The sequence below is a fragment of the Scatophagus argus genome, chromosome 13 (assembly GCF_020382885.2).
Source record: "Scatophagus argus isolate fScaArg1 chromosome 13, fScaArg1.pri, whole genome shotgun sequence".
In the NCBI taxonomy this organism is placed as follows: Eukaryota; Metazoa; Chordata; class Actinopteri; family Scatophagidae; genus Scatophagus; species Scatophagus argus.
The window spans coordinates 7,564,811-7,590,270 of NC_058505.1; the positions used below are offsets into that span (position 1 = coordinate 7,564,811).

The following is a 25,460-nucleotide window of genomic DNA, read 5'->3' on the forward strand; positions in this document are numbered from 1 at the left end:
AGTGTGTGTGGGAGAGTGTAGAAGATTTCGATTATAGTCAGTGAACAATGAAGCTTTTTTTTGACTGAATTTTCAGGAATAAAGAACACCTAGAATTAATATAATTAAATGAATTAGTTGATCCTCAAGATTTGCGTCACACTTGGGGGTCGATGAAGACCATAATAATGTCCTATAACTTCCCAGGATAAGCCTAAACACCCACAGGTGGCGGAACTAATCCTTGAGCATGCAGATGTTGGTCTCAATCTGAGATTTAGTCTTACTGTGGGCCACACTCAGGGTCAGAGTCAGTGCCTGAGGCAAGGTCAATAGGGGTGTTCTCTGTTGCCATCCAGGCACCATCAGATTCCTGTAATCATATAAGAGCTACAGATAGCTTTGATCACAGACTTTTCATTAATCTTGTTTAGATTCAAATAAAATTATTTCTGTTTTATCTATCTTTGTTTAAGTGCAGAAACCTGTGTCACATCCAATCACTGATTTGTTGAATGTAATTACTTATTGTTTGTATGCCTCTGGTTATATTGTTTCATAAATCTGTGTGCCATCTGCATAATTATGGGAAGATATTTTGTTGTCTTTCATAATGTTTGTTCATGGGAGCGTGCAGATATTGAATAGGAGAGGCCTGAGAATAGAACCTTGGGGGCCTCCACATGTGCCCCATCAACACCAGTTAGACCAATCCAGTTTTCCAGTTCATCTAGTCAAATGTTGTGATTGGCTGTGTCAAATACAGTACTGAGATTTGACAATATGAAAGACAGAAATTTTATCATCTGAAGAGCGATGTATTCAAAAGAAGCTCATTTCCCAAAAGACTTCAGCTTTCACTGCAGTTAATAAAGAAAATGGCCAGTCCGCCTCCTTCGTTAAGCTAGTTACGGTCCCAAAGGTTGGGAGGAGTTAGGTTGACTCAGTAGACTCAATAGGATGATAAACAAGAAAAAGTGACTGTCATTGTTTTCAGTATTATAAATAAAACTTAGATGGGCAAAAAAGAAGGGCAACGGATACATTTTTAATTTTTTTCAAATAAATGATTGTCATTAAATAAGTTATAATATTAACAAAGATTCTCAAGGGTCATGGTTAAATAATTTCGAGATGTAGATAACAAGCATCAAGAAAACACATCATTGAGCAACATGAATTCCGGCTGACGCCCTCAAAGACTGAACAATCAAGGCAAACATGCCTCAAAACACTTCTCTTTTAGCTTTGACCTTGCTTTTAACAAAACCGCAATTTCTAAAAGAAAGCCACCACGACACAGCTTCTCCTTTAAAGTTTGTGGAAAACATTTATTGATGTTAACTTACTGTCCGAGTTTTATGGAGCCAGTAGGAAATGCATCTTGAGGCATCTTGGGCCTCATGTCTTAGTCGAAGTGGTTGCCACGGAAGTGTGCAACATAATCAAAAGCGTTCATTTGTTGAGGCGTGTATTGTTGTGAAATCCCCGATACTCATTTGTGCTCTTAAATGTTATTTCTGACCAACATGACTGAACTAGGACTAGTTGCTGTTCAGAGTTGTGCAGTCCAAGTATTCAGATGTTAGGTTTATTTAAATTAATACATTTTTGCCTTCAACACCACTGCTGGATATTTGTACATTTCACCATTGCCTGTAAACACTACATACTGTGTGCACTGTTTAGTGGGCAGAATTGCCAGCAGGGCTCCAGATTCTGAAGTGACAGCAACAATTATAGTGCTTTCACAATCATTTAAATCACACTTCAAGGCAATTCTAGGGTTTAATGGCAAACTAAATGACCTTCCTGACTGCTGAATTACACATTTGCTATTTTCTGATTCACCATCTCTTTGGTTTAAGTTCAGAAATAAAATATCTATTAAATAAAATATCTAAACTAAGGACATAAATAAAGATGGACAATGTGTATCCACTTCCTCCCACTATCTATAATGTAATATAATACCATAATAATGTTTTTCCACTATAAAAATGAGAGTATTGTGGATCTCAGAGTCTGAATAGTGGAGCCACGGTATTGAGATCCTGTCCATACTGCCTGGACTGGTCGTCAGCCAATCGCAGGGCTGACACACAAAGACAGACAACCACACATTCACATCTAGGGGCAATGTAGAGTAGCCAGTTAACCTAATGTGTATGTTTTTGGGATTGTGGGAGGAAGCCAACCACTGCACCACTGTGCTGCTCTGGTCTGAACTAAAGATCTGAAAAGAATAGGGTCCGAAACACATGTAAGGAAAATGTAGTCTTCTTAACACAGTTGTAGTTAGTGGATTGCTATTAAAGGTGCAGACCTGCTCATCAGGAGTGATGTAGTGCTTTCTATTAAAAACGTCCCACAGTATCACCCATTCACACACACCTGATGGCTGACACTTTGACACATAGACTGGACGAGTTGAAGATCCTCCAGTCAGGGAGAGACTGACCTTCAGGGCCAGGGAAAAAAAAAATGTTATGGATAAATTATGAAGAGCAAGATAAGCAAAATAAGCATGTACATTAGTGGCATTAATTCTCTGGCGTCTGCTTTTCTTCCTCCAGTGGCAAATGAAGATGGGGACAGCTCCACCAGACCGCAAGCCAGTTTTGCACGTAAGTGTAATTTTCACTCTGCTAGTCTACTAAATTCATTGATTTAAATTAATTTCAGATCAAAGTATTAAAGGGTAATTTTACCCTGAGTTAATAATGAGATATTAGCCACTGAGAATGCTGTCCATCTAATTAAAATGGAGGGAATGGCATTTTTTTTATTGTCAAAGTTGAAAGCTTTTAGTGATTTTCCTGGATTAATTTTCCTGCTACTAACCATAATTCACCCATTCTGCTGATGGCAGATATGATCAGAAAATGTTTTTCTTGAGTGTAAGAAAGTGGAGAGAGAAAAAGTATGGTTAAATGATCAATTATTATATTTTAAGTGTATACCAGGTAGTGCTCTCTATTACCTTGAAAGAGTATTCACTTTTACTTCACATGACCCCTTGGGGTTTGTAACTGCATCATGAGTTCATGAAAATGTGGCTAATCTAAAATCTAATCTAAAAATGACTTATGAGCTGATAAAGCATGATAGTAGTAGTACACTGTGGTAGCAGTATGACTACTTGCCAGTTGTTTTGAAAGATAGACTAGCACTGACAACATACACCCACATGAGGGCAGCATTACAAAGGCACTCAGTTCTCTAATTCTCTTTTACCAAGATCCAGAAAACCATTTAGTGTCCGTGGAGATTAAACAATTCTGTTTTTATGTAAGTGTAAATAATGTAAGCAAAACACCACTTGGTAAACAAGTAAAAGCTTGATTCATGGCACTATATAAAACTGTAACAGCATGACGATTTTTTTATAATTTGTTTATTCCCTCAGGTTCAAAGTCCCAGAGCGCTTTGTGGAATGCCATCACGGCGGGGATGGGGATCAAAGGCAAAGAGCAGAAGCCCCCCCTGAATGACCCACGAAGTCCTGAAGAGATTCTGGCTGAAGATCTCCCTGCAGCAGATGAACCAGATGCCACAGAGAAAACAGCCATCAGGTTTGCTTCTGTCAGGCTGCATTGACAGCATTTTAAGAAAAACAGAAAGTTACAGTTTATTATTTGTTAATTATAATGAAGTGAAATGCATAGAGTGACAATGGGACAACGACAGTCATGTCAAGCTCATTATGGTGCAAATGTCTAATTTACATACAATCGATATTCCTTTTAGCATGTAGGAAGGAAACAAGGCAACATACAACATAAGACCTCATTCTTTGTCGTCTATGTATTTTATGTTTTTGGACTCTGATTAATGTGAAATTGATCATTGAGTTGGCAAGATTTGAAGTCAATGCTTTGCTTTCTTCTCTATGAAGAACATAAGCTTCTGTCTGACATTTAACACACATGCACACACACACACACACAGCTAATTGCTATGTATGGCTGCTGACCTCAAGAGACATGGGCATGATTGATTCCACCTTGATAACAAGGACTTCAAACCACCATTAACATAATTTGTTGTCACTTTTGGAGTATTGAACGTCTTTTAACGCCTGATTCCAATTAACCTTGATGGCTCTGGGGACTGTTACAAATGCCGCAGGTGGCGAGAATCAAGCATTTTCCAAAGGATCCTAAAAATGCTCCTTGCATGTGATAACAAGCTTTTGATTGTATGCAAAATAGACCAAGGGTTATAGCAAGCCAACTCTGAGGTTTTTTTTGTGTAGCAAACATTCACAGAGGTTCACAGTATATGGTGTGTTTGCTATGAGATTGTACAAGCTGCCTGATGTTCCAAAGTCTTACTGCAGTAACACATGCTTTTCCTCTGATGCTTCTCTATGCTATCTCAAATTACACTGCTGTTGTTCTCTGCTATAGTCCCTCCCTAGAAAAATGGTCCTTTTTTCCACAGTGGGGCAGTGACAGGGAGAAAGTGATTTTCCACTTGACTGGACACAGCCTGTTCTTTCGTTTAAAAACTGAAGCCTAGATTTTTAAAAAGAACCTAGACAGTGCAGGGCAGCTAAAAGTACCCTCACCCTCCATGGAGGAAACAGTTCATTTGGGACGGTGACTTATTTTGGTGTCATATATTAAGGCATAGCTTGAGCTTTAATTGTGAGTTAAAAAATTGTTCAAAATTATGCACCTATGAGATTAATTTAGATCCAAGGAGAAACTTTTTTTGTGCATTGCGTCAGGGGGTTGTGTTCAATCAACAGAAATGGAAAGGAATTCAATAAGGGCACAGAGTCCATAGAGAGATGTCAGCAAGCATGCAAATGCACACACAGTTGGTCACGATTACATGCTTCATGGACTGTTTTTGAATATCTTCAGGTTAACACCAAAACTCGCCATATCAGTAAATTCTCTTATAATATATAATCAGGATCTTTAGCTGTACCATATTACGTTTCTGATATGGGGGGTTATGGGGGTTTAAGTTAAACAATTCTTTTAAATCTCCTTCAGAGTTAGCCTCCTCCACAAGTCCCTCTAAGGTCAGGGGAAGTCTTCAGGCCACCAGCAGTGGGTAATAGAGGGCAAATCCATGGGGAGTAGCGGTTTACGTCTGGACAACCAATGTCTGGACGACAAATGGTTAGATTATGGTACAAGGTGATTAAATGACCACGGAACCAGCAGTAATCCATAAAATGATGTAACCTGTGTGTCACCTCTGAGGCCAGAGCTGGCTGTTATCCACCAGGCGATGATAATTAGATTTTACTGGAGAAGGGAGAGGGATCACATGATCTGCAGCAGGTATTTCGGGAGTGAAAGGATAGCAGCTATTCACTGTCGTACCTGGGGCAGAATGAAGGTAGAAGTCTGCTGAGATGTAGGCGAATATGTTGAAATACAGAAGATTCTCATTGAAATTCTCATTCTCATTTAAAGCATCTCACCATTTTGATTAAGCTCAGCCCATTTCCCTTCAAGTAGCCTTCAGGATACTTGAATGTGCTTGGCCAGTTGCAGTCTTCCAGTTATCCCTCAGTTTGCAAAGCTACTTCATTATCTTTTTAATTTTTTTCCCCATCTATTCTCAGATCAGCTGTATGGCTGCCTAATGTCTCAAATACATATTAGCTGCTGAAATTGTTTAGGATTACAGCTGCTTCTACAAGACAATCGAATGCATGCTTAGTCACACAGTGAGGGACAGAAAACAATACGCAGCCATTAGTGTATAAACACATGCTGACTCATCTGTGTGGCTGGTGTCATGCTGTTGTTTCTGCTCATTAGGGATGCATTTTAAAGCACTTGCAAGCTATTGAATGAGCTATATGGGGTTTCACACAGAAGGTGAAAACTGGTGATATTTTTGAATGGGATTTTGTACTACAGAGTACTTTGTTGATGTTTACTCTAACAAAATCCACAATGTACTGTTCTGCCACTTGCTGTTCCAGGTTTTGTTGTTACCTTTTTTATTGAAAGAAATTGTTGTTATTCTTATGTTTTACTTCCTTCTTCTGGCAATTCACAGACACTACTTCATCCTCACACTTTCCATTAGGTGCTGTAGCATGTAGGTGTTTTATTTTTAATTGTCTCAGTTCTGCCTGCTGGTGAACCAGAAAACCATTTCAAATGTTCTCATTTAGATATCAGCATGTGATTTGAATACAGAATCTTCACCATAATTTCTATCAGCATGTGCTTCTCATCTGGTTTGACTACTTTGATTGTTCAGTTGATTTTTGTTTCCATTTTGAATTGCACCTCTGCTGTGACAGACAAACCTTGAAAGCGGAAAAACACAAAAAGCCAAAAGGGTTATTTCCATTTTGGTCCCAGAAGGTGGGAGGGTTGTTAGTTATTAGAAACTAGACCTAGAAACTAACCATTGTTTACCATACTAGTGAAGGTTCTCTTGTGATTTGAGTCTGGGAACCAGAAGCTTTTATGTCATAACCATTTCTGAAATGTAATTTGAATTGTGGAATTGAGAAACTCTTGGTAGGAAAATACCAAGTTAAAACCAGTAATAAGTGCATAATAACATACTTATAAGTTATGACTGCTGGAGGCAGATGAAAAAGTCATCAGATGAAGTTTAATTTTTAATAACTGGTTAATATTTTTCTTGTAAGAATATAAAAGAATTATGTTTCCATCCACCTGTTTTGATATGCATTTTTTAAAGTCAACAGAAAAAAAACCTGAGTGGGAAACAAAATGTGGAAATGTGGCAAAGCATTCTTCCTCTTGGTTGAGGCTGTAAAACATTTACTTTATTATTGCAAGTACCTCAGAAGAGGCTGGGTGTCATATGCTTTATATAGTCTATGTATCAGTGCCTGAAGAGGCCTCTAAAAGAAGACATCCTATCTATTTGAACAACTGTTTTAGCCTCTTGTGTAACCTCTGTAGAAGGTAATGTTCTGGAATTAGCCTCCACTTACTTACTCCACTTGGAAGGTTGCGGTGGTTAGCTGACTTCTCGTGATAGCATGTGGTGTGTCTCCTATTGTCCTTACAATATAATTATTCTTCAACCAGCAATGCTTTGCTTATTAATGCTATGAAGTTACATACAATTTCCGTGACACAGTTAAGGCTAGATGCAACAAAGTACAATGAAAACAGTATGTGACTGTTGATGAAGAAATGAAAAATTGTGACAAAAGGTCAGATCTGTGTGGATGTATAAGGAGAGTGCTTTGTACTGCATTTAATGCATGAAACAAATATAATTTACATATTTTTAAAGCTTTTAGAACTCTTTTAATAGCATCTTCTCGCATGCCTTATGCTTCCTCTTTCAGCTCTGTGATTTATCTGCTGGTTAATTGGAGGCTGTGCGCTGCTGTGAACTTTGCAGTTGATTAAGGCGGCTGTCTCCTCTGTGGTAGCCCACAGTTTTGCGGTCCGACCTCTTCTTTGGTTGCAGCCGCAGGTTCACAGACCCCCACTGACATCTGCTGTGCAGCAACAACCTCCATCACTGGCCTTGCTAGCCTGCTAATGAGCCTCCGCTGGCCAGTGTGACTGGAAGCACATGGGCAAATGGCAGAGCTATTCATCAAAATTACTGAGACGTGACCTCACAGTTGTGATGGTAGTGTGCTGTAGCTCTGTTGTCTGCCACATGACTCCACATATTTCTGGGTTAGGCTTTTATGCACTTTACCATGTACTGTATAAATATGGGCAGTGTTTTCAGCAACAGAAAAAAAAAACTATGAACTATAGCTGTGCTAAAACTTTCATGACATTTATCCACAGTTTAGAGTCTTGCACAGTTGACTAAAGCATAACTCTCGTTATGGTAGGTTAGCAATACTGTACATATATAAAGCTTCCCTCCTATGTTTTGATCAACATTTTTATCCCCTTTTGTGCGGTCTGCTTTTTTGCGGATAAAATAACTTTTCTGGCTCTTGATTACCATTTTGCTATTAAATGACATCTGCCGTGATAAGAGCAGCACATTTTCTTCGACTGCATTCAAAAATAGGCTGAAAATACATTAAGGGGATTTCTTTGAATCTGTCCCCACCCTTACCTCATCACGCCTGACCTCACTCAATAACAGTGTGTTCACTCTGCCCATACGGCAGCCTTTAAATTCACTGTGTGAATTGCAAACCGTTCACCCGTGACGTGAATGGTCCCCTGTTTGTGGGCTTTGCATACATCTTATTGTCGGGTTAATAAAGTAATAGGATTGGAGCAGTTACTGGCTGGAAAATGCTTAGGGGAAGCAGAGGTTTTTTTGTCTGTGCAGCATGAATTTGCTGTTTTTGTCAGTTTGAGCTGTGTGAGTTACAGTCTGTGAGTGGTGTTTCCTGAGCCTTGACCCTGAAGTGAACTCTGGGGCAGAAAATTACAATCTATCCTGGACTATTTTATGGTGGCTATAATTTGCTAGGCACAAGTTAGAATGAGATTCAAGCATGAGCACTTGTATCCACAAACACTTGCTTTTCAATGACTTTTAAAGACATTACATGTAAACTGACCATTTAAATTCGTAGCATGACCACACTGGGACTTAAATTAACTTAAATAATTTAAGTTCTCCTTTTAAAAACTGGATAATCAAAAATACTTGGCAGCAGAGTTTAAAGTAAAGTGATAATTTTGGTATTGAATTCAGCATTGCTTTATTTATTCCTGTAAGGGCAGTTGTATGCAGCAGGGATTCTAGTGCCGCCACTCACCAAACAGCAGAGCTACTTACACCTTGAAGCTGCTTTTAGCTCTTTGCTTGGGTTATCCCGTCTGTTTTAAGACTTTATGGTTGCCTTCCAGTGACTCTCACTAATGCCCTGAGCCAACCCCTCCTGGAACCACAAGAAACATTTGCTGCTAACAGGCTCAGACAGCCTACTGTAATCTACCTGTCCAGTGTGAATGGTTCACAGTAGAAGTAGTGAGGACGGTTGCGCATTTAACAAGGTGACAGAATTTGTATACCGGAGCTAAATGTGAGTAAATATTAGATTTATATTTGTCAGATGACCAGAGACTGTTCCTGCTGAAGCAGTGAGCAAATAGGCAGTTGTTTGGCCATAAATTAGCACTTGTTAAGTTGTAAGTATCTTAGGCTTCTGTTCCTGTGAGGTTGCTATGGGACTAACAACACTAAGTCTGGAGACATGTCAGCCTGTGAGGCCATACTTTGAGCTTTTGCTTGAGATCTGTATACTCTATATCCGAAATTAACAAAGAAAATTAAGCTACTTTGGCACAGGACATAAGGTCAACTTTGCCATTAATATGTTTATCATTCATCCTAGAGGCCTAGAGAAACAGAGACCAGTGCATCACCGTCCGCTCAGGAGAGTGAAAGAAGTTTCCATGGATCATGGTCTGTGTAGATCACCACTAGCCAGCCCCCCATGCCCATGTAAAAGTCAACGTACTGAAATGCCCAAATCAGAGCCAAGACCTTCTTCTCTTCCCTTAGTGAAGCATTTTTTGCAAGTATAGCCACTTTTACCAAATCCAGTTTTTGCTGTTGAAAAATCAAATTTGAATTTTTATAGCCGCGTTACTCTGTTTTTTTTCTGCTGCTCAAAAGTAAACCCATCAGTCGTACCAACCAACGCACCAAGCAAACCAAGGATACAAGGAAGAAAAGAGAGAAACTGTAACAGCTGGGGCTCTGTAGACTTGAAACACTGGCCCAAGGTGTTCCCAGTCCTCCAGGTATTTGAAAAACAGTTACACAAATGTTAGGCTGGCAGGGAAGGCCAAGGGTTGTCACGACTGCAAAATAATCATTCTATTACAGTAACAACACCTCAGGTTATTCTACAATAGCATTTTGTTCCTTATTTAACTACAGGTGTATTAGAGAAGGCCTATTCTCATGCCACCTGCCTCTGCTACTCAGAGGGAGTGTTTCCCTCCCCACCTCTGTCCTCACTTCAACTGTTGTGCACGTCACCATTGACCTATAGGAAACTCTCTCAGGGATGAAGTAATAGGAAGTTTTTTTCCACTTCTATCTCTCTGCAAATAAATGTAGCTTCACGGCTGGGTGCCCTCAATTTCTCTCACCCATCCTTTCATACACCCAATACAAAAAGAGAAATGAAGTATGGCTGGGAAATCATATTTTGTGATAGATGATCTTCACCAAAATGTGGTCATTACCGCAATGGCGATTGCTATTTGATGCATAGATATCCTTATCGACTTGCCTGGTAATTTAAATGAGATCTGAATTTTTCATGTACCTCCAAATGGCCGGGGCTGTTAATGTCTAGATTTCAGTGTGTGAGCTTTGAGCGAGCTCGAGCACAGTGACAAGAATACCTTAGTCGAGTGCAATTTCCAGCAAGTCCCTCCGTCATAGTCATACAAATAATTTATTTTCCCAAGATTTCATTTATTTGGTCTTTTTTGTGAGCTGCTGTTGTGGTATTAATTAATCAGACATATTTTGATGATTATGATGTGAAAGGACACAATCTGCTTTGGCTCCTATGCTGGTTCATCATTCTTCACATTGAATAATGTGTTGGCTACATGTGTCCATTCTGTTCCTTAAAAACTCATTCAGATGCACTTCTTGTAGTGTAGCCCCCCCCAAGGCAATGTTTGTGATTGGAGTCTGCTATATTTGCCTCTCCTCCTTTGAACTCGGTTTGAACATGTGGCAAATTTTGCATGCTTTGTGTGGACTGTTAAAATTTGTACCAAAATTTGCATTAATTTTGCTGTCATATTTCTTGGCAACAATGACATGTCATTTAGAAATAAGCAATTAGCAAAACCCTTGTGTGCATTCCTAATATTTTATCACAAACTCAACATTGTTGTGTTGTCATTCTCACCATCCAGTGATCAAACAAGCCACATTTTTGTGCTTTTTTTCCGGAAGGCGTTTCATTTATCAGCTGCCAATATAATTAAAGTGTTCTCTGAGATTCCTTGGGTGCCCGGGGTCACATTTCTCTCAACACGACTGCATACTTGAGGCTGGTATTTTATTTTATCAGAGAATTTTTTTTTTTCAAGTGAAGATGAAATGCTATCAATATTTTCTCTTTGGCTCAGTAAGCTTATTGTGCTGTGATAATAAAAAACCTTGTAACGCACTTTGTCAGGCAAAAAGTAAAATGGGGGGAAGTTAAGCCAAGTATTCATACTGAACAATTCTACACCTCACAGCATGCTATGGTGCAGTACTTACATTCACTTCCAGTACAGAGAGAAGTAGGGTGCCCTGTGTGTTGTGAGGTTTTTGTACTGTCGAACTTAACTGTTAAAATTTGGAAAAGTGTTAAAGAAAAGTCAGAGTGAGGAGGCTGGGATGTTGGATGAGTGTGTATCCCATTGCAGACTTTCAGTTAATGCTCTCTTTATCACTAACTGTAACACCTGTTTTTGCAAGCCTTAACAAAGTGTCTTAGCTGCCTAAAGTCAACATTTGCTGTGTTACTTTTCATTTTCCAAATAAACTCGATTTTGAGTTCAGTGCAACTCACACTGACCTTTTTAATCCTTACAGTGTTTTTGACAGAACCTTTCTCACCAGGCTCAACCTTTTTCAGTGTCACACTTACACACAGATACGACACAGTGCAGCAGGTCCCTGGGGTGTAAACCTGTGAACAGCAAGTGCTGAAATGCCAAGTTACTGTTGTGGTTTCCCCTCAAGTTGACCTGTCAACCCTTCTTGTAGCTTGAGGTCTCCTTGGGGCCTTCATACCTCCACAAAAAGGAAGACAAACTCAGTGATGCAGAGTGGATTGAAGAAAGCCAGAAAAATAAACCAAAGACAAAGGGAGAGAGGGAGATAGATAAGTGCGTCTTTGAAGAAAACATCAGCAGGCTTCATGGCACTCAGGCAGACCTCTCTCCTCCTTCCTCACAGAGGACCCATCTCAGCAGATGAAAGCAGGAGGCTCTTTGAGGTGGCGCCCGAGCATTATCCCTGCATCCTGCATCAAGTAATTGAAAGACCTAAGAGTATGGTAGGGGGCTTGTAGAAAGGGGTTGGAGTGGGGGTTGGGGGTCAGGGCTGAGTCATCTTTGCAAGTTTTGGACTTGGAAGAAAATGAGAAGACAAAGCTGTGTGTTCTCATGGGTGTTTTAATAGATATTCAGTGAGCTCTAAGAACTAGATGAGGAAGAGAAAGCAGCAAGAATAGGTTCAGAAATTTGCAATGTTGTATTAAATAAATAAAGCCGTCCTTAATTTGAAACTGGCTGTAACTGCCACATTATCTGAGTAAGTGAAGCAGAACGGATATTTTTTGCCCATAAAATGCAGAAGAAGTTTCTTTTGGAGGCTGTAGTATGTTGTGTGCGTATGTTAGAAAGAGCAAGAAAGAAAAAGATACAGAGAGAATAATGATTCGTGCCTTACAAAGCTTGTTTCGGAAGAGTAATCTCAGTCAAAGTGGTGTCAATGCATAGTCTGTATGCTATTTAATCGTCCCTGGCATGACATTTAATATATTATACAGCAAATGTCTTATCTATATTTTCAGCTGAATACATTATAGATAATCAGCTGTCGCATTTGTAGGGAATGTGTTTATCACTTTGAATGTTGATCTACACAGCTGATGAAGTCTGTGTTTGTATGATGACATGTACCCTGACATCAGGAGTGTGTTCAGGCTGTTATGACGGGGTGGCCCAAATGAGGCACGGACTTACGCTCACTATTAGTGAGTTTTTCATATATTGTGGGGTTTACATTTTTTATAATTATATATTTATTTTTTTACTGCCTCATTTATCCAAAACAGGTTGCAATAAATGGGACCAATCAAATATTATACAAAGCTTCCATAATTCATTCTTCATGTCCTGAAGTTGTACCTCCAAAATTAGGCAACATGCAAAAGAAACAATCCACATTCAAAAATTCTAAATCAAATTGCTGGGTCAAAATAAGGTCTCATCTTTGACTGGGCAGATCGTTATTCAAAGTTTAGGATGGTGAGGTAGCACTTAAGGTGGCCAGTCGGATTCCAAGGGTGGCCTGTGCCACCCCAGGCCCACCATGCGTAAAAGTGGAAGGAAAAGCAGTGTCCTTATTGCAGTAGCGCAAGGGAAAAGGTCTCATTTAAAATCTTTTCTTTAACCAGTTATTTTCTTACAGAAAGGCATTCACACATTCTCCTAAAAGTCTGCCCCTCTCCATCCCCATCTGCTTTCCTCCGACACTCCCTCTGGTTTTTCCAGTGGATGAAACAGAAACAGAACATGGTTTCTCATTATCATCCAGGCTCCTCCCTCTCTTTGACTGGTGGTGTTTCTCCTCCCTCCCTCTTGAGTGGAGAGCTCGGCAGTGAGCGTTAATCCCGGATTGAGCTGCCCTGCCGTCTGCATCCCGTTGTTGCTGGGGGAGCATGGCACGGCTCCAGGACCCCTGTGCTCACACAGGAGAGAAGTGAACAAATGAGAGAGAGTGAGCGATAAGAGAGGGAGAAAAGGAAGAGGTACAGTTGGGCTGTTCCACGACTGTCACAGCTGCTTGAGCGCTGCACTAACTCTGAGTGTTATTGAGTTTCAGTCACACACGCACTCTCACATAAACAAGGGAGAAAAGAGAGGAAAAGGAAGGATTATGGACGGTTTGTCGCAGCTGTGGTTGCAAATGTGAATGAAGAAAGAGGAAACCTTGGTCACGTCTTGGGTTCCACCAAATCGCAGCATCTCTCTGCTTGGTGTTACGAGTTCCTCATCGCTCACACTTAAGAAGGATTAAACTTTTTTTTTTTCTTTTTTTTGACCTCTTGTTGGCAACATCTGGAACTCTCTGAACCTCTGATATGGAGTCTCCCACCAAAGAGATTGAGGAGTTTGAAAGCACGGCCCTGAAGTACCTTCAGCCGGAACAGATTGAAAAGATTTGGCTCAGACTTCGGGGACTGTGAGTATATCCACTTTTACTGTTTTCAACAAGTGTGCTGTGTGTGTGTGTGTGTGTTCCTTGAAAAATCACCTATAATCAATTATCTGTAATTACTTAATATACAGATGAATTGTGATTAAGGGGAAAACTTGCAGGAAGGATACAGTAAAGATCATGTGTGACATAATAAGATCCTACATGGCTTTGTTCACGTCACACTGATTTTGTTTACAGTATATGTAAGTTGCATTGAAGGTGTATGTATATGGGAGAGATAGAATAACTCTGATTTACTTCATTTGACCTGTCGTGAAAGTTTGGTTTACTTTATTGGACATCAGGGAAGAAAAGGAAAGTGCATTGTTAGCTGAGGGAGGGCTGCTCACACTCACCCTTATTGCCTGCTTATTATAGTAAAATGAAAGTTGAAACGCCCATGCATTCGTTTTTTTTTAAAGACGAAAAAACATGTCCTCTGACATGCAGTTAACATCTGTTGTCCATGTAGAATTATGATGCCACGAGATTATAAATTTGGACTTGAATGACTGAAGATGCGCATTTTCAGTTGAGATGTTGTGGCTGAAGAAAATTCCTCTCTGTTGGCTCACATGTTTTGTCCTTTGTCTTTTATGTGGCCACAATATTTCTCTTTAAATAATACAAAAGCCTCCCCGAGCATCACATTTCTCATTTCTCCCAGTTTCCTTAGGGAGATCCTCAAAACTGCATTATTACTTTCTCTCATCCCCCAACCAATCAACACCTCTATGACCTTTCGCCTGTAGAAGAAGGTCTGTGTATGGAGATTGAGGCAGGAATTATCCATTTTCATTTCTCATCCTTAGTCAGCGGAGGGGGGGGGCAGTGGCGTTGAGTTTAAAAAAAAAATCTTTAATGTTACTGCTGGAGGTCTGAATGAAATGCAGTTTCCTCCTGCGCCACAGATGGTGACTGAGTGAATGAACCACGCATGAGGCTGCAGTTCATCCGTCAGCTTTCCCTCATTTTCCTTTCTGTTTTATTTTTTATTTTCATGTCATGGTATCTCTATTGTTCCATGATTAGTCATTGTTTCTCTCTCTCTCTCTCTCTCTCTCTCACTCTCTCTCTCTCCTCTGTCAAAAACCCAGTATGTGGGTTCCCCCATCACATCCCCCATCTGCCACATTTAGTTTCATTGGATGACATCATTGTCACTTCCATTTGGTCACCGTAATGAATTCCCTATCATAACCATCTGTCTTTGTGGATATTTGATGGATATTGAGTCGGATGAATGTAACGGGGACCCGGGTCTTTTCCTCCATCAGGGCTACGCTGTAGTCTGCTGGGTGCTCTGAGGGCTCCTGTTGCGTGTCAGAGATCACATTAGCCTTTAATCTCGCAAAGAGCCTCAGTCTGAAGAGAGGGAGCTCCAACTGGCAGGCAGCCCCCACAGATGTTGACGCTTCACACAGTTTACGTCGTGTGTTTAATGGGGAGGGACCGACAGTGCGCGGCCTATGTGTGTGATTGGTTGACTGTGCGTGTGCTCGTGTGGATGATACAGGTTGGGATGTGTGTTTGAGAGTGTGTCAGGCAGCTTGGTGACATTTACTGTGTGTGCCGCCAGTTTATCCTTGGAGATTTGTTTGGCAGCTGTATAATTTGTATGTGTGTGTGTGGAGGGGGTGTGTGTGTGTGAGTGAGTGTGTGTGCACTGGATGGCTATCACAGCACTCTGTGCCACAGCGCACTCCACAGAGTCCACCAATCATCCACAAATAGACAGAGAGACCATTTGCTCTGGACAGCGTTCCCTCTGCTCGGCCTTCGGTGATGAAGCCTAAAGCCTGGCGACATCCACTGATGAAGGCATGAACACCGTGTTGTGTTTTATTACTTCCTTCTGATAAATGGCCCTTTTATGTTTTTGCATTTGTAAATGGATTCCAATGGATTTCCATTGATAAATTAGATCACTGCGGCAGACTCGACCTCTCTGTCACCCACTGATTAATGGAAATCAATGAATTATTTAATCACTTGATCAACAGTTCATCACAGAAAGCTCCCTTAAGGGAAGGGCAACTTAAATATGCTCCAAGGAGGTCGAGGTGGCCGGATGACCGCTTTATGACACGATCCGATTTGTGAGGCACTGAAAATAAAAAAATAAATACATAAAAACAGTCCAAGGACAACAGACTGCTGTTTGCAGACAGCTATTTGAACATACCCTGAAAATGCACTTCCATGTGTTTATATTTTTCTTTGTGACCTTTATAATTACAATAATTCCTGGAATTTCCATGACCCCTTTCAACTCACATCCTCATTATGCCGAGGACATTGCATTAAAGTCTTCTAATTAGAAGAAGCTCTGCGTTGTTGACACACATTTGGACCTAAAGCAAGCTCAGCAATGGGGGAAGGGGGATAAAGGTGGGCTCGACGAATGGAGAAGAGGTGAAGAGGATGAGAAATAGCCATAGCCATATTTCAGATTTTAACCATTTGATGGGCACCAAAATGATTCATTTGATCGTACATTTTCTCCTAATCCTGATGGAGCTCTTAACATTGCTTTACAGAGACTTACTTCTATAGCTTGTGTTTTTTTTGCTGAGCTTGAGGAAAGACTGATCCAGAAAATGACTGAGGAACAAATCAGGCTAAGTGCTGTGAATTCTGCCTGACTGGAATTTAAATGCATGTCTGTAGTCGAACGCCAATGAGTCCATCTTCCCCTCCACTTTGCTGTTGTGTGTGCTTTAAGTGTGTGTATGAATTCAGCTTTTAGAGCCAAGCTCCATCTCCTCATGGAGGTGTAGGTGTGTTTTAGGCCAAATGTTAGGGTTTGTGATCGTAGGTGTGTTTTAATGTGACTGTGTAGGTTCTCAGTGTGTGTATGTGTGTGTAGTAGTGAAGTAGGTGGCATGTCAGCCTGATGGGTGTGTGTGTGTGTGTGTGTTTGCATATCATTATGCCTCTCTTAAATCCCTCATCTGCATAAAAGATTGTAAGCATTTGCATTCTTATGAGATTTACAGTGTGAACACAACTAAATAATATGACTGATGTTATCCACCCAGAAAAGGAAAAGGAAAACAATCACTGCAATCAAAAGAACATCCACATTTTTGCTTAGTCGTATTCTTTTCTCCCGTATTCCAGTTTTCTCCTGGTTGCTGATCGTTTTAGGATAATGTCTGATGTCAGAAGCACATTGAACGTTTTCGTATTCTTATCTTTAACCTCCCTCATTTTTTTTTCTGTGAGCTTTACTTGTGCCGAGTTGGATTCAGCAAACCTCATTTAAACTTAAAGGAGGCCACCTGTGCTGAAGTAGGTGTGTGTGCTCATGAGATGTGATCATTTGCATAATCAACACCCACGACTGCTGTAGAGGGCTGACTGCTCCACTCTGTTTATGGCAAAGTTTTATTCAGAAAATTGTTACCAAAGAACAAAAAGAAGAATCTCGCATTACAGAGCTCTTGAAAATAAGCATACAAGAAAAATAAAAAAATTCAGCAGTCGTATTAGAGGACCTAAAACAATTAAAAATGTTGCTGACAGGGACATGAGGGGGCAGCAGGTGATGTTACACTGTTGGGTGCAGGGTGTCGAGTCAGACCTGCATAAAGACCCCGAAGCAACAGTTGCTGTTTTCACACTACTCACTTGTGGAAGTGGTTTTGCCATAATATACTAATAAAACCGTAATCATGTAAAAACAAACAAAAAAACATAAAAAACTCTCACTACTGCGTATGACCTGTGCGACAGGTCTGCACCAGCATTTCATTTGTACATAAGGGAAACTTCAAACTCCAAAGAGGAATTCCAGTATATTTAACCCTGGACCCTATGTTTACACATTTCGGTGTATAAATGTTTTATATTTACCAAAAGTTTTGTAATTGATCCAGCTCGCCTCAGCTGGCAGCTGAGACATGGCTGCAGTGGATGAAACTTAATCCTCTGAGGCAACTCCGACCATCAAAGTTACATCCATCAAAGCTGTCACTCAGAGGCTGAGATTGTTAACTCTAAGTGGTTTTGAAATTTCAGAATACTTTTCCTTGAGCAAGAGTTATGTTTGTCCTACGGTCGGAGTTGCGCCAAAGGATTACGTTGTGGCCAAGTAGCAGCTGCCAGCTGAGGTGATCTGCTGCACCGGTTCCAAAACTTTTGGTAAGTATGCATCATTTACCCACCAAAATACTGTATGCAAATACAGGACCTGGGTTTTAAAATACCAGAATTCCTGTTTAAATTACTTTCATGTGCTAAGAGCGAATCTGTTTGTATGGTTGGTTCTTGCGTGATGTTCATTGTTTTTTGTTTGTCTTTTCATGTTATGTTTAAAAACAAGAAAACAGAAAACTTAATCCAGCATTGATTACAAGAGTAACATTTCAAGTGATCCCTCACTATTCTCATGTTTGTTTTCTCTGTCAGGCGCAAGTACAAGAAGACGTCCCAGAGGTAAGACTTGTTGCTGGGACTCTGGGACACTGACACTCATCACTCCTTCCTATTCTTCATATTACCCTCTCCTCCTCTTCCTCTTCTATAATTATGACCTCACTCTGCTCCTGACACTCTCTTATATCCCTGGACCTCATCCTGGACCTTCCTCTATCTGTTATTTTTTTCCCAGTTATTCATTATTGCTTGTCTTTCAAAGCTCATTGTAAATCTGTTATGAAAGTACAATTTGAATAAAAGTTTTTGTTATTGCTATGATTATTATTACAGTTATCATCCGCTCTGTTCATCCACCTTGGTTCCTGAGAGCCACAGATCTTAGCTGAACAAGTCCAGCACACCTTGTCACACTTACATGCAGTCACTGTGTGAATCACTCATGTGTTCTCTCTTCTGCTGATTCACGTGTAGACTCATTGTCATTACCAGATAACTGGCACCTTAATGGTTCAAAAACATCAAAGCACAGACCTTAAAAGCTTGATGAATAACTTGAGTGTCATCCACGTTATCTTCTTTATTATGAAACTTTCATTTGTTTGGTTCCCTCAGAGAGGCTCAGGGGAAATCAGGCCCTCTCTTAACTGGAATTTAAATGCATTTATTTACAACCATGAGCAGTAATTAATTAATGCCACTGGATGACTGACTAATATAGACTGAAGTATAATTTGTTATAGATGTTTCTGTATTGATTTGAGACATGCAATTCATTTTCAGTGTTCAAGTCACATCTGGAAAGATGACACAGATAGCATTTGAATTCCAATATATTGTGGATGCTCTGACCTAGAAATCAAATCAGGCAGGTGCTTTTGTGGAAACTGCATTCAGTCTTTCAATGTGTATCTTTTCCTCTTGTCTGGGATCAAATAGAAGAATCCAGTTTTCTCAGCCAGAAGCAGGAGGCCAGAAAAGACCAAATCCAATGAAAAGACCTAAACCAAGAACGCATTCTGTGTCTCTTAATACCTTCTGGCCTCACTGCCCTGCGTGTGGCACCATTTGTCCTATTGAAGGTGTAAAAAACAGACAACTTTTTGAAAGTTATTTCCCAAAACTGCTAGTCACTGTAGTTTTTAGCAAATGTTACTCAAAGAGGAGTAAGTAGTGCCTTTGTCAGGGGCTATTTTTAAACTGATACACATCTTGTCCTCTGGTGAACATTTACAACAGCAGGATGGCATTCGTGGGATTGACTCAAAATAGAAAAATAATAAATAGTGCCCGGGGTCATCATAATGAAGAAACATGTCACATGTCACAACAGCGAGGCTCAGTGATGCTTTTTTTTACTAGTTTGGGTAATTTGGATAACAGTGGAGCTCACAGAGTAACATGATTATCTGGCCAAGACAACACAGACAGTACTTGATAGCAATTTTCATGGAATGTTCTAACAGTAAGAAAAATACAGAATGTTAGCAGGCCTATCCTTCAGGATGGCATGAATAACACAACCAACAGTTTATCTCCACAAACAATGTGCTACTCTTTGTCCCACTTAAACCAACAGCTGGTCTGGTTACAATCTGCAGAATGCATCGGCACAAACTGTGTTAACACTAAATAGGGAAATTGTAACTGCTCCACAAATGAAGCTCAAAACAAAAATAGGTTGCCAAAATGCCACTCTGCTGCAGATTCATGGCATTTTCCTGTGAACTGTGGGACTGCCGCACAGCTAGAGTAATTGAACGAAACTCTCCTCATGCTACTTATTGGCACAGCAAGTGGTGCAGAGCTAGGGGTTGGAAACTCTCATTCTCTCTCCTCTCTCTGCTGCTGTCTTTCTGTCTCGCTCGCTCTCTCTGCTGGGTGGGTGAGTTCCTGTGTGGAGGAGACGCTTGATTGACAGCTCCATATGTGTCTGTGTAATTACGGCCTGGCTAATTGGCAGAGAGGAACACTGGGACGTTGTCATTACTGACACACCAGTACAACCCCTCACACATGCAGATGTAGGGAGAGATAGCCCTCTTCACAGAGGGAGGGATGGAGGGATGTGAGAGAGGAGTGTTTGTGTGAATGTGTGCTCGTCTGTTTGTTAGCAAGGGGAGTAAAGAGAGATGGAAGAAATTCTGAAAAGAAAGGTCTGCATTGACCTTTGTGTGTTTTAGGTGGGTTTGGTTGTGGTAGTCAGGAAACAGTTTGCCTGTTGCTATTTTGGCTATGTTTTTTTTGTTTGTTTGTTTTTTTTTTCATCAAAGCCACTCCCCCACCCAGTTACTGTTGCTATGCTTATCATACTTTGCATTCTCACACAGCACATATGCACTTTACAATGGTAGTGAAGCGAGTAATTTCCTCAATTTCAGGCAAGGCATGCAAAAACAGGCTTCCTGGTTCTAGCTTGTGATGGTTTATTTTGCGGACTGAACTGACAGCTATTGCAGATGCTGTTAGCTATAGCTAACTACCTAAGTAAGCTATGCTAGCACTGTGAATTGTTTGAAAACACTGTCTTCAGCATTTAAAATGAGAATCTTGTTGATAAGCAGTTGATCAGCGTTACCGTTGTATTGCAATGTAGAGCCTTAGTACTATCAGTATGATATCAGTGTGATAAAAATAAAAATTTGTCACACAGTTTCTTCATTCTAACATTCTAATATTCTAACGTAACCCGATTTATGCTTTTTTGATGTTATCATTTGGCAGCAGTTGCTGGAGTTCAGACTTAAAACCCATCAAAGAACAAGACAAAGCCAATAATGTCATGTACGCTCTCGTCATTCAGCACTCTTACTTAGTCGAAGAGTGTTGTGAAGAGGGCTTTTTTTGTATTCTGCAATTACAATTATGTGCTAACTCATGGCTGGTGGGTTACGCTAGTTAGCCAGACATGCTAGCATTTTCATTCTGTATACTTTTTTTTTCTTTTATCGCTGCACTGCTTCAGCATGTGGAGCAATCCAAAGCTTGACGTATGCCGAGTTACAGTTGCTAAGCTGTGATTGGATAATCGCCTTTCAGGTGATGGGTCTTTTATTGATTCAAAATATGTTACTGCATTGACAAATCTTTGCTTAATCTCATCCTTCTGAATGTGCCAGAGAGCAATTTGGTTGTATCAACTGGCCAAGAAAAGAAAAACAGCATTTTCTCTTGTGTTTACAACAAAAGGTATTGATCACCCAAGCACCAGCACTTACAGTGGTTATTCTTTCAAAACAACAAGAGGATTTGTGTATCTCTTTGTGTTCCATGACAGGAGCCTGAACACCACACTGAATGAAACAGGGTTTTATTTAAACCTGTAAATATGGTACAGGGGTCACTCCTTGCAGCCCAGCTTTTAAAAGATTTAAGTGTTTTGCCATCTGATCTAGGCAAACCTCCAGCCAGAGTTTTTGTGACTCTTGTCTCGCTCCCAGGACTGATGTGTTTGTTGGGATTGCAGCCTTTGAATCTATGAAGGGCTACAGTACATGTTTTCAGAGGCAGTAATGACTCTGGCTTCTCAGGCATTTGCAGCCTGGTTTCCTCCACTTAGCTCCAGTCTTCATTCACTCAATCTGTTTGTAAATATTTATGTGCAGGACAGAAGTTTTGAGATTTAGAGACCGTCACACTGTTTTTATATAGATTACATATAGGTAGCTATTGGTCCTTGAAGTAGAACAAGTGAAGTGTGACAGTAATTTAATTCTAGAAAACATTTGCATAAAAATGCAGACAGAGGGAACAGTGAATGAAGAAAATCACCACATTGACAGAATGGGGGGTATAAAGAGCAAGAGCAATGGAGAGGAGGACAGATATCGTCAGGCTGAGAGTCACAAGGGAAAATTGAACTCTTTGGTTAATGTCAGTAATCAGGAAGCAAATCTTCCAGGCATTGGCTACCTTTCAAGAACAACCCATTAGATGCCATTACCCAAGCCTCTCTGTCTCTCTTTTCTGAGGTTTGGGGCCATTTGTCAGTCACCACAGCCACTGGGCTGTTTACTGAAGATGATTCATTTGGGGGCACCAGTGCATTACTGGTTTCACGTTTGTATTAGATGGCTATGAAATAAAATGCAATCACATCTTGTAAAACAAACAAATAATTGTCTCTTGAGCAATAAGGACCAGAAATTGGAGTGGCAATAAAGACGATGACGTGCTTAGATAATGAATTAGAAAACAGAGATGAGGTAGACTATTAATAAATTAAAAATAACAATTAGAAGCACAGATGTGACTTCACACTCCTTTCAGGCAATACACGTCTACAGTCTCACGCTTAAGGATTGATTGTTGCAAAAAATTAAAATTCTTACCATTATTGTAATTCATATAAATTAATGTATTTGTCATAGTAGAAGTGTTTTTCGTTTTGCGTCATGCCAGACATTTAGCCTGTTCCACATGGGATTATAACACGCTGCTGCTGTCAGTATACTCAAATATTAATTAGTCAATACAACACAATAAAATTTTCATCTGCTTGCTTTGCCTGATTGATGCAGCACTCCCCACACATCATTCACCTCCAGCTTTCATCACATAACCAGCCTCTGTGAGTCTTTTCAAGTCCTGCTTTGCATCACATCCATCCGTATTTTCAGCTATTGCTCTTCAACTCCTCACCTCCACCTTCAGTGTCAAGGATCCATCAGGTGAATTTACTAGTTATACATATATGGAAATATGATGTGAACAATCATTTCCAAGGGGTAGTGAAATGAGATGTTTTCTAATTGTAACGCTGGAGGTGGTTTTATCTTGAAATGCCATCTAGCTGCTTTAATACTCTTGTACATCTAAGGAGTGAGCCACACTGAGGATCTGCTTTTACTCTTGTACATCTGGAGTGAGCCACACTGAGTATCTGCAATAACTTGCTAAAGTTATCATATAAAACATATAAAACTGTTTTTCGATCTGAAGGGGTTTAGATGGTTAGCAGTCTAGCTGAGAGAGTTCGAGGCCTCAATTTCAGCTGTTAATCGCTCACTGTTTCTTCTGTAATGGTTTCCTGGTTGTGCTGATGATTTGTGGCTTGGTTTTCTGTGTGTTTCCATGTCTGGCTGTGTGTGATACAGCCCATTGCGGCGGTAAATCTGTTGTTTTTAGATGTTCAGTGATTATAAAATGTATTCTTGGCTTTTTTTGAGGGGTGTCTTTCATTTTTATGCTGTGGTTTACAGCACCCATACACTGTTGATTATACCTCTCTTTTTTGCTTGTCTTCTCTCTCTTTTCCCTCCTTCTTTCTCCCTTCACCCCATCTCCTCCTCTCTCCTACTACCTGATGATTAGAGGGGTAATTGCCCAGCTCAAACAAATCTCCAAGCTTGGGCTAATTACATTCTTCTCAACTAATCCTTTTTTCCCCCCCATTTTCTTTCCCCCTCCCCACTCCACATCAGGTGCTCCTTTCTTTTAGGAGTTACCCCCCTCAGTTAGTATTATTCACTGTGCATCACAGTTTTCTAAACCACGGCAGGTGCTGAGAGACACCTTTCAGTTTGTGCATCAGTACACATGCGGCAACTAAAAACACAGACGTTACCCATTCTGATGTACATTATTTGTACACATGCAACAATTTCACAGACATATACATGTGTGGACAAACAGCTGCCTGTACATAATGACGTGTGATGGATTTTCCAGTCAGGCCAAACAGTAACCTTTAATAGCTACACACAATGAGGCAAGTCAATTTCAAATTGATTTTTTTCTTTACTTATCTTAAAGTGACATTACAAGAGGTGTAGTGTATGCAAAAGGACTTAATTTCCATTCTGCGGCAAAGGGCTTCCACTCTGATTATTTTCTCCCTCTTTGCCTACCTCAGAAGGACATTATTGAGCTAAGTGTATTACTATTCTGAAGATTGATTATAAAGCCTAAGTGATAGGCTTTTATCCTAAGTTGAAGCTACGGCGGAGATGAGAACATAAACGTCACAAGTTTTCTTAGTGCCAGCCCAGCTCACAAAGCTTCCCCTTCCTGCCGCCTGCAGCAGATAATATTGCAGATTTATGGTGCAGATTGTCTCCTTAATCTGGTTGTTTATATCCACCCTCCCTCCAACCCCCTGCTTCTCTACCCCACATCTACCCTGGTCCCTGCTGGCTGTTTGTCCAAAAGGTATTACCCCAGGACGGAGGCAGGTAGTCAGTAGAGATAGAGCAGGAATGTGTAACTGTTTTTTTCAGTGTCAGTTTGTGTATTTCAGACAGAGAAAATGAAAATTCTGTGTGTGTGTGTGTGTGTGTGTGTGTGTGTGTGTGTGTATGTTTCTTTGCATTCAACTATCTATCACCTCACTCATCTCCAGCTAACTCAGTAGGAGATGCAGACCTCACATATAGTCTATTCAGGTATCTTCTATGGGCCACGGTCTCTATCATAACCAATGTGACTGTGTCTGCAAAATGTTTTCTTTTTTCTTGCTAAAGCAGGAGCTTCAGTAAAGCCAGAAAGAATGCAGGAGATTGATCTGGGCAATGTTTTCGTATACTGAGCTTTCTAGTGCTATGGACGTGTGCTATAGGAGAGGTTGAGTACTCAGGGGATGAGCTATTTGTGATCTTGCAAAACTTGAACAAATTAGATTAAAACCTGTATAGAACTTACAAATGGAGTCACTGAAAAGGAGAAATTCCATTGAAATAGCATTATATTATTTTCACTATGGTGGTTGAGGTGAATGTTGGGCTTACAAAATGCAGGACACCAGAGACTGGGGTTTGGATCTTGAGTTTTGACTCTGGTTACATTTAGGCAACAAAAGCAAAGACTGAGAAAAGATTGTGGTTTATGTTTAATGTTAAAAACCACATTGTGTGACAGATGATGTATTGCAAGGTCTGATATTTTAGCAGAAAAAGATCAAATTTCAAACAAAAATCAAAAATTTACTGATGCATCTGTATCATTTTTGCAACTTGCTGGATATCTTATTTAGTAACAACATTTCTTTTTAAATCACCAGATTTCCCTCAGGAGTTGGTAGAGACCAAAAACAGAGCTAAAAGAGACTAAATATTGGGCTTACATTTTCTAGCTGGTCAAAAACACAACTTATGATAATCACTGTCAGTATGGTGTCAGATGTATAAAAAAAGAACGAATGTGTTTGATAAGATAAGATAATCCTGATATGTCCTGATATTGATATGTTTAAT

At 40.2% G+C, this 25,460-nt stretch overlaps 1 protein-coding gene across 5 annotated transcripts in view; it reads left to right on the forward strand.

Moving 5' to 3' along the window:
* The window catches only part of pde1cb (phosphodiesterase 1C, calmodulin-dependent b), an 83,672-nt gene that overhangs the window by 16,716 nt on the left and 41,496 nt on the right, over positions 1-25,460 (forward strand). For 2 of the 5 annotated variants that reach the window (XM_046408462.1, XM_046408463.1), the window contains exons 2-4: positions 2,556-2,606; positions 3,389-3,554; positions 18,304-18,330. In XM_046408462.1, coding sequence (XP_046264418.1) covers positions 2,556-2,606; positions 3,389-3,554; positions 18,304-18,330 — 244 coding nt within the window. Of the gene's footprint in view, positions 1-2,555; positions 2,607-3,388; positions 3,555-13,262; positions 13,873-18,303; positions 18,331-25,460 lie in introns of those variants that run through there. The other 3 variants (XM_046408464.1, XM_046408465.1, XM_046408466.1) reach the window with 3 other exon arrangements.